The sequence below is a fragment of the Bison bison genome, unplaced genomic scaffold (assembly GCF_000754665.1).
Source record: "Bison bison bison isolate TAMUID 2011002044 unplaced genomic scaffold, Bison_UMD1.0 scf7180017864072, whole genome shotgun sequence".
NCBI classification, from domain to species: domain Eukaryota; kingdom Metazoa; phylum Chordata; class Mammalia; order Artiodactyla; family Bovidae; genus Bison; species Bison bison.
Window position 1 is genome coordinate 11176282 of NW_011494644.1, and position 9313 is coordinate 11185594.

The window sequence follows — 9313 nt, forward strand, 5'->3', positions numbered from 1 at the left end:
TGGGAGGGAGGGGTGGCGCTTGAACATTTCCAGCCTTTCAAATAACAGCTGATGTTAAAATTAACAAATGGCTTCCAGGCAAAGAAAAAATACAGGGCGTTCTCAATATGATATGGTCTAAAGATGAAGCTGAGGATGCGATTGTAAAATCCTTTGTTAAGACCTCAGAATATCCAAGAAGATGCCTCAGAATGATTCAGTCAAAGGATAGCTCTTCTAAGAAGCTTAAAGCTGTTGTCAGGCAGCAGTATCAGCATAAGCTCAAAGTAGAGAAGAGCTCATCTCACAAAGTTCTGTGGGTGTGGTTTCTGTCTAATGAACTGAACCCCGGACTCACAGTTCAGTTCAGTCACTCAGTCGTGTCTGACTCTTTGTGACCCCATGGACTGCAGCACGCCAGGCTTCCCTATCCATCACCAACTCCTGGAGCTTGCTCAAATTCATGTCTATCAAGTTGGTGATGCCATCTGGTCATCTCATCCTCTGTTGTCCCCTTCTCCTCCTGCCTTTAATCTTTCCCAGCATCAGGGTCTTTTCCAGTGAGTCACAAGACACCCATTAAGTTTTTAAGGGAATTACATTGGCAGAAACACTGCCAGCTTAGACTTAAAGAGACAGAGACAATACAAGAGGAAAAGAAACCTTTGGACCTGCAAAAGTTATACGGGCAAAAAGCAGGCTAAAGAAACTATAGAGCTGCACTGAAATGATCACAACATTGTTAATCGCCTAACTCCAATATACAAGAAAAAGTTAAAAAAAAAAATTAACAAACTATGGACTGCAAACATGGATTGTCTTTAATGGAAAAAGAAGGATGATGGCTCAGGTCAGAGCCAAGAGCCATAAAGAAGAATCACCAACTTCTGTGCATCAGCGCTGTAATGGAATGGGACTTTGGGGGAATCTTAGGAAGAAGTGGTGAGTATGTTTTGCATATGGGAGGGATTTGAATCTATGGGGGCCAAAAGATGGATTGTGGAGTCATCCTCCAAGGCAATCCTCAGCATTATTCCCTAGCATTCATTCCCTGGTGGTGTTCCATTCCACATTGAATAGGGCTAACAAAACTAGATCATAAAAGACTGTGAGGAGATTTCTCTGGTGGCCCAGTGGTTAAGAATCTGCCTTGGAATGCAGGGAACAGGTTCAATCCCTGGTCAGGGAACTAAGATCCCACATGCTGCAGGGCAACTACTGAACCCAAGTGCCACAGCTCCTGAGCCTGTGTGCCAGAATGAAAGATCCCACGTGCTGCAACTAAGACCAATGCAGCCAGATAAATATTTTTTTTAAAAAGGCGTCTACTTTGCTCTCCCTCGGATTATTTGCTCTGGAGAAGCCAGCAACCATATTGTGAGGACACTCAAGTAACCCATCACAGAGGTCCAAATGACAGGGATCAAATATTTCCTGCTAATAGCCAGCATGAACTTGCCAGTCATATGAACAAGCTTTCTCAAAAACGAATCCTCCAGATGAAGACAGCCTCAGATTATTGCAACCCCAGCTGACTTACTGTAACCTCATGAGAGACCCCATGCCAAAAGCATTCAGCTAAGCCATTCCTGAATTCCTGACCCACAGAAATGGATAATAATATTTGTTGTTGATTTATGCTTTTTGATTTTGGAGCAGTCTGTTACACAGCAGTAACTAATACACACTTGCCCTCACTGATCTGTGATGTTCTCTCTGTAAATGTCAGTCTTCATTTTATATATAGATAGGTATCTATCAGTCTGTTTCCAAGTTCTCTATTGTATTTCATTGTTTTTGTTTCCACACAAGACCTACACTGTTTTCATTGTTGTGGCTTTGTAAGATATTTTAATATCTGGGAGGGTCAATCTCCTCTTTCTTGACTCTTTTAAAAAATTGACCTAAGTAATAGTAGAATTGTTCTTCCGTGTTAATTTTAGTAAAAGTCTTAGGTGTTTCTAAAAAAGAAATTCTGGAATTTGTATTAGAATCGCACATCTAGTTTTTAGGTTGGGGGAGGTGAGAGGGGTTTTGGCATGAGGATTCTCAAAGGCAGAGAAGAGGAAAGAAACCTCTGTGTCTGGCTCTAATTCTCCCTCCAGCCTCCCACCCAGCCCAGTTCATTCATTCACCAGATACTTATTGAGCATCTGCTGTATACTAGGTACTTATTCTCTAGAAAGAGACTATGAGCAAATATACCAAAAAATGAGAAAATGTGAGGACCTGAGTGCCATGAAGAAAGTGAATGGAGAGTGTGAAAAGGAAGTAGTAGAGGTGGCTACTTAGCCAGGGAGCCCAGGGAGGAGGCCTGGTACCCTCCTAGGGACACTAATTGCATTGATATCTGAATGGCATGAAGGGGCCAGCCATGCAGACAACTGAGTGCTGGCCTTTGCTGGCAGTGGCAGCAGCAAAGGGCCCAGGGGGCACAAGCTGGGTGCAGAAAGGAACAGCTCAGCCAGCAGGCAGGGGAGAGTGGCAGAGCCGAGATCAGAGAGTTCACACGTGGACCACTGAGGAGTCTGGATTTTTTTTCCCAGAGGCAACAAGCAGTGTTGGAAGGCTCTTAGGGGAGCGAGTGACCTTTGGTTGTGCTGTTAATCACCTTCCGCTTCTTCTCCAGCAAAAAAGGGAGAACGTGTCCCCGCTGTGCCTCATCCCCACGGTGACATCTCCCCGGGAGGAGCAGCAGCTCCTGGCCAGCACCTCCAAGGTGAGGCCCCTGAGCCCTGTAGGGTGGAGGCTGGGCGCCTGTCCCAGCAGCCTGACCCCCACCCTTCTCCACCCTCTTTTCCCCAACAGCCCGTGGTGAAGCTCCTGCACAACCGCAGTAACAACAAGTACTCCTACACCAGGTGACCCCCTTGGAGGTGGGGAAGTGCAGTGGGTGGAACCCTGGGCTCAGCATAACCCATGGGGAGGGTTATGGCCACACAGGGGGTGTGGAAGGAATCCTGCCTGGATGCAAATTCCAGCTTTGCCACTTATCCCCTGGGGACTTTGGAGAGGTCATTTTCACTTGTGAGCTTCAGGTTTTGGGTTGGGGTTTTTTTTTCTGAGCTTCAGTTTTATCAGTAAACTGGGGTCCCAATGAGGATTAGCATTTCCTAAGTGCTTGCTTTATAAGAGGCATGGCTCTAAGCACTTTACATATATTTACTCACATGAACCTCACAGTCGTTGGAAGTAGTTATTGTTGTGATCTCCATTTTACAGATGAGGCAATTGAGGGAGCAAGAGGTGAAGTAATTTGCTCAGTGTCACTCAGTTAAAAGGGGCTGGAGCGAGGATGTCTGGTGAGGCCACTTGCCTCCAGAACCTGCACGGGTAGATCCCTCTGCTGTGCTGGAACTTGCTGAACAAATGCTGCTTCCTTTCCAAGGCCTGCTGGGCACCAACCTCCTAGGCAGGACTAGAGTGCCGGGTCTCAGTGCCCCTAAAGCTGGGGTAAGGGGGGTGGGTTGCAGAACAGAGGGAAGGAAGCCTGTCGTGCTGAGGCCTCCTGGCCCCCCTGGTCCTCAGCACTTCAGACGACAACCTACTTAAGAACATCGAGCTGTTTGACAAACTGGCCCTGCGCTTCCACGGGCGGCTGCTTTTCCTCAAGGATGTTCTGGGGGACGAGATCTGCTGCTGGTCTTTCTACGGGCAGGGCCGCAAAATCGCCGAGGTGTGCTGCACCTCCATTGTCTATGCCACGGAGAAGAAGCAGACCAAGGTCAGATGGGGTTTCGGGGCCTGGTCAGGGAAGGCTGTGGCGGTGGGCAGGATCAGCACCCTGGACAGAGGCAACTCATCCAGTCAGGCCTGGGAATTCCATCAGTGGGAGTCAGGAGCTGGAGTTTCAAGTTTTGGGGGTCTTAGCTCTGTAACCTTGGGCAAGTCATCTTAACTTTCTGTGGGTCTCTGCTTTAGCTGTGAAAGGAGGGTGTTGGATTACAATGGGATTCTTAATGTAGGCCAATTGAGTTTCAAGACTATCTTGAAAGAATATGTGGTTTGGGGTTTTGTGTGTGCATTTTTCTGTGTAGAAGGACTGTATCTGTCTTTAGACTCTCAGAAGGATCTAATGACCCAGAGTAGGTTCTTAAAACTTCAAGTATTTGGAACAAACTGAGATCGTAGGCCTTGAGTTATTACTGATGATTGTTATGGCATCCATCATCAGAGACTTTCTAAGCACTGCAAGAGGCTTGAAACCAGGGTAAATGAGATGCTGAGTAAAGAACAAGCCCTCTGTCATGACATCTGTCCCTGAAGATCTTATCACCCTGGTCCCTCTGACCTTGACAAGAAGGGTGTGCCTCAGATACACAGGAGATCTTGGAAGTCTCTAAGCACCCAGTGCTATTTCACACCTCACTGCCTTTGCACACACCATTCGCTCTTAGGATTATGTTTCCTCATTCCTGTCTACTTGTGAACTTGTGCTTAATCTTTAAGACCTAAGCCAAACATCACTTTCTTTGGGACAACTGAGTCCAAGAATTTTCAAGACAACCACCCCAGAAAAGTTGATCCTACCCCCCTCACAGCTAAACACAGCGTTGATTGTAGTCTGCTAGGGATGGGGCTGTGGAGGGTGTTTACTTCAGCAGCAAGGGGTTAGCTTCTTGAGAGCAGAGCTGTATCTTTTTTCCCCTATCTCTCTAGCACTAGCCAGGCTTTTATCACACTACAGAAGCTAGGAAACATTTATTGAATGCATGAATGAATGAATAGCCCAATTTCCAAGTAGCTTCCTCTGTAGTTGGGAAGACAGGAAGATAAACAGTAATGAGATTGCAGCTCATTAAAGTTTTGTTGTTTATATCCCTCCAAGTCACACAAAGGGAACCCTTAACTACCTCTTCATCCCTTTCTACTCTTCTTCACTGTGCCTCATTGCTTTGGCCTTGCTGCTGATCTAAAGATACACTAAGCACACTCCTGCCCCAGAATTCTTAGACTTGCTGTTCTCTTCTCAGACTGATCTTTCTCTAGTTCTCCGTCTGGTTCCTTCCCTCCCTTCCTTTGGCTGTTGGTCAAATGTCACCTCAGTGAGGCCTTCTCTGAGCTCTGTCTTTAAAGTTGTAACATTCCTCCCCTTTTCCTGCTATTACTTTTCCATAATACTTATCATCATCTGACACTTTATATCTTATTACATGTATGTCTGGGTCCTCATCCTAGAATGTAAACTTCCCGTGGACAGGAAGTTTGCCTGTTTTATTCACGGCTATATTCCCCAGTGCCTCGAATAATGCCTGGTACTGTGCAGTCACTCAGTAAATATTTGTCAAATGAAAAAAAAACAAACCAAGAGACCTAGCAACAAAGGACAAAGCAAATAACTCTGCCTGACTTCAGAGCTGGACTTCACAGCACAAGCATGACTTTGCTGAGTACAGACATTGCAAAGAGGACAGTCCAGGCTCAAGGAACCTGTGACTGTGGAGGCCAGGCGACTGCACAAGCTAGGAGGCTGCCAATGCAGGAGCAGCCTGGGGGAGGGGATGGCTGTATAGTCAGGCCAGGAGGGAGCTGGGGGTTGCTGGCCTTTTGCAGGTGGAATTCCCAGAGGCCCGGATCTTTGAGGAGACCCTGAACATCCTGATCTACGAGACTCCCCGAGGCCCAGACCCAGCCCTCCTGGAGGCCACAGGAGGTGCAGCTGGAGGTGGTGGAGCAAGCCGAGGGGAGGATGAGGAGAACCGAGAGCACCGTGTCCGCAGGATCCACGTCCGGCGCCACATCACGCATGATGAGCGTCCTCACGGCCAACAGATTGTCTTCAAGGACTGAATTTTACCCTGAATTTTCCTCTAGCCACTGGGACCCGAGTCCCTCTCTCTTTTCCTCCTCCCCTTCCCAGATCTTTGCCCCGGCTTTGCTGGCCAAGTCGTGGGTCTCCCTTCCGTCCCTTCATCACATGGTACAGTTCACTTTGGCCCTTTTCCATCCATTCCCACTTCATTGCTAACCACACTGTACATTCCAGCCCCTCCCCTCAGAGGCCTTCAGAAGGCCTACGTTCGTTCCTTCATCCCCATCCTTGTCCTGCCCTCTCCCCTCACCAGCGGGTTTAGAAGGATTTAGAATTCCCTTTCTCTTTTTTTAGTACATCTACACGCCAAAGTGTCAAGCCACCGTGATAACACCCACCGCGTTCTGAGCCGCCTCCTCACCATTGCGCAGGGTTGTTTGCTCCCTCCTCCTCCCCGCCACCCTCCCTACTTCCTTAATGCTAGGCTGACCTGGGCCTGCACCGGCTCAGCATCTTCCCAATTTGTTTCATATTATTTATTATTTTAATTTTCTATTAAATTATTGGAATAAAGTCGAGTTGAGGGTCTGCTGCTGGCTCCCAGGGAGATGGCTTGTTTAGGGAGACACCTGGATGGGAGAAGACACAGACCCTTGCCCCCAGCCTTTCCCTGGGCTGCCAGCTGGGAAGAAAGTAGTCAGGAGAGCATTTAAAATCTGTATTTCAGTGTTCCCTGGCCAGTTCCCACCCTCAGCCCCACCCCATCCCCTGCAGTGGAGAGGCGGTCCTGGCTACCACTCAAGCCATCCCTGAGTGCAGCCTCTCTCCAGCCCAGATGTTTGAAAGAAGCATTTTCCTTCAAGGGTCTGGTGCGAAGACAAAGTCGAGGGCCTGGCGTTCGGCCCCAGCCACGTTGGGATGCCAGAGGTCCACGATGAACACCACTCGAGGCCCATCTTCGGGAGAGCCTAGGGCACGTGGGGGTGGAGAGAGCAGAGCAGCTGACATTAAGTACTTACAGGCCAGAGCACTTATCAAATACTCAGGCAGACACTATGCATACAAGTGCCAGACACTGTTCTGATCCCTTACGTGTATTAGCTCTTAATCATCAAAACAAACTAGGAGATAGTACCATAAGCATTCCCATTTTATACACAGTAACTGAGGCACAAAGAGGTTAAGTAACTTGCCTGAGGTCACACTGCTAGTAAGTGCCAGAGGGAGGACAGGAACCCAGGGGGTCAGGTCGAGGGTCTGGTGCCACGAACCACTTGGGTGTGCACCTACATTAGCTTATTTAATCCTTACAGTCACCTGACAAAGAAGGGGGTTGCCCTGTTTTCCAGGTGATTGGAGAAATCATGTGACTTGTTCAGGGTCATGCAACTGGGAAATAGTGGTGTAGGACAGGAAGCCAGCTGGGTCCAATTCTGCAGCCTCTATAGTCTAATCCCCTTCACTCTTCAGTCCCTCATCCCTCCTGGCAGAATGGGAGCCCCATTACCATTATGAGCCACTGTGTACAGGAAGGAGTCATCCACCAGAAGACAGTGTCCCTCAGCCCAGCACTGGGGCTCGCCCCCGACCACCAGCTCACAACCAGGGGGAATCTTCAGGCCTGTATAAAGAGATGCAGACCTCCAAATTCCTGCCTCCGTTGAAGAGGCCCACCCCCTTAAGTCAAAAAGCAGAATCTGAGAATTTTACACACCAGGTTCTATGGTTTTATGACCACCTGATGCAAAGAGCTGACTCACTGGAAAAGACCCTGATGCTGGGAAAGATTAAAGGCAAAAGGAGAAGGGGGTAGCAGAGGATGAGATGGTTAAATAGCATCACTGGCTCAATGGACATGAATTTGAGCAATCTCTGGGAGATAGTGAAAGACAGGGGAGCCTGGCAGGCTGCAGTCCGTGGGGTCGCAAAGAGTCGGACACGACTTAGCGACTGGACAAGGCAACAACAAATGGTGTTCCCCTAGCTCTCTAGAAGGTGACCTGTGTAAGATTACAATACAGTGGTGGATGGGAGGAAATGCTAGGAGATGGGAAACAGTGCAAAGCACAATCAGTTCTGTTTCAGAGAAAAGGGAAGGGTTTCTAAAGGAACCAGCCTCCCTTCTTGGGTTTCTGTCAGTTTAACTCAAGAACCCTCTCTTGTGTTAGGTCCTCTCTCCCCAAAAAGTATAAAGCAAAGGGCTCCATCCTGCCGAGGACCACACAGTGGGGTGCAGAAAACTGAGGAGCCAACTTAAATAATGGGGAATAGGGGGACATCCCAGAGGAGGTGTGACATTTCAAAGTGTGAATTGTGAAGGCTAATTAGGAGTTTCCCAGGAGGTGATAAAGGGGGAAAGGCATCCTAGGTTAAGAGCATGCATGTGGCATCTGTCAGGACCAGCCAGAAGGCCTTCATAATTTAGGACGTGGTAGAAGGGAAGGGAAAGAAGGGAACAGGTGGGAGAAGAGAGAAAAGAGCTGAACTTGATCCAGGCTCTTCAAAGCCAGTGTGCTTTAAAGTACAGAACACATTCAACTGGTAGCACAGGAGATGACTGTAGGCAAAACGAGGTCATAACATTAAATAACTTATCAATCAGAAAATGAGGGATTGTTTTTCTCCTCATTTTCTTTCAACCTTTAAAACATTGAAAAGAAAATCTGTTTGATGCTACCATAACTTTAGCACCCCTACTAACATTGCTGCTTTTTATTTTTTTATTTTGGACTGCACCATGTGGCTTGTGGGGTCGTAGTTCCTCTACCAGGGATTGAACCCAGGCCCTGGTGGCTCAGTGGTAGAGCTACTGCCTGCCAATGCAGGAGACATGGGTTTTACCCCTGGGTAAGAAAGATTCCCTGGAGAAGGCAATGGCAACACACTCCAGTATTCTTGCCTGGGAAATCCCATTGACAGAAGAGCCTGGCAGGCTACAGTCCACGAGGTCGCAAAAGAGTCAGACACAACTTAGCAACATTTACAACCACTAGACTGCCGGGGAATTCCCAACATTGCTCCTTTTTAAAGGAGGAGAATGTAGGCTTCAGTCTCAGACTAGAATATTTTGCTAGAAGTTTTCAAGCTTTTTTTTTTTTTAAGTTTAAACTTGTCTTATGAATAACTTCTATTTAGGGCAAGTAATACTGATCATCATTGTTCTACACAGATGCCTTCTAATAAGTAAAACAAAACAGGGGGAGTCAATATGAAGAAACAGGACAGGTGGTAAATGACTATGGGAACCTTGTGAAGATGGCTTTCTGATCATTGAAACTCAGGAAATGCTGCAGTGGGCAATAGGGAGTCAAGGAAGATTTCTGAGAAGGCACAATCAGAATCACAGTGTAGAAAGCTATGATGGCAAGGAGAGAGTCTGGAGGGGAAATCGTGGAGGCAAGGAGGTGGTCTATAAGCAGCATCCACTTACCCAGATGACATCTGACGCGGGCATTGGTGGGCCCACAGCGGCCCTCAAGCCGGGCGCCAGGCAGGAGGACGGAGAAGCCAGCATTGCCGAAGGTGTTAGCACTCATAAAGCTTCGCAGCCCCCTCAGTGCCCGATAGGCCCCCGGGCACCGG

The 9313-nt window shown here is 48.0% G+C and overlaps 2 protein-coding genes across 2 annotated transcripts in view; one reads left to right on the forward strand and one right to left on the reverse strand.

Moving 5' to 3' along the window:
• KCTD13 (potassium channel tetramerization domain containing 13) overlaps positions 1–6309 on the forward strand; it is a 13388-nt gene extending 7079 nt beyond the window's left edge. Inside the window, exons 3-6 of the mRNA XM_010837300.1 lie at positions 2609–2698; positions 2788–2840; positions 3508–3703; positions 5533–6309. Of these exons, the coding sequence (XP_010835602.1) occupies positions 2609–2698; positions 2788–2840; positions 3508–3703; positions 5533–5769 (576 nt within the window). The 3' untranslated portion in view covers positions 5770–6309. The remainder of the gene's footprint in view (positions 1–2608; positions 2699–2787; positions 2841–3507; positions 3704–5532) is intronic.
• Positions 6310–6589: 280 nt separating this feature from the next.
• ASPHD1 (aspartate beta-hydroxylase domain containing 1) overlaps positions 6590–9313 on the reverse strand; it is a 3446-nt gene continuing 722 nt past the window's right edge. The window contains exons 2-4 of the mRNA XM_010837434.1: positions 9162–9311; positions 7239–7352; positions 6590–6699 (exon numbers count right to left, since the gene is read on the reverse strand). Of these exons, the coding sequence (XP_010835736.1) occupies positions 6590–6699; positions 7239–7352; positions 9162–9311 (374 nt within the window). The remainder of the gene's footprint in view (positions 6700–7238; positions 7353–9161; positions 9312–9313) is intronic.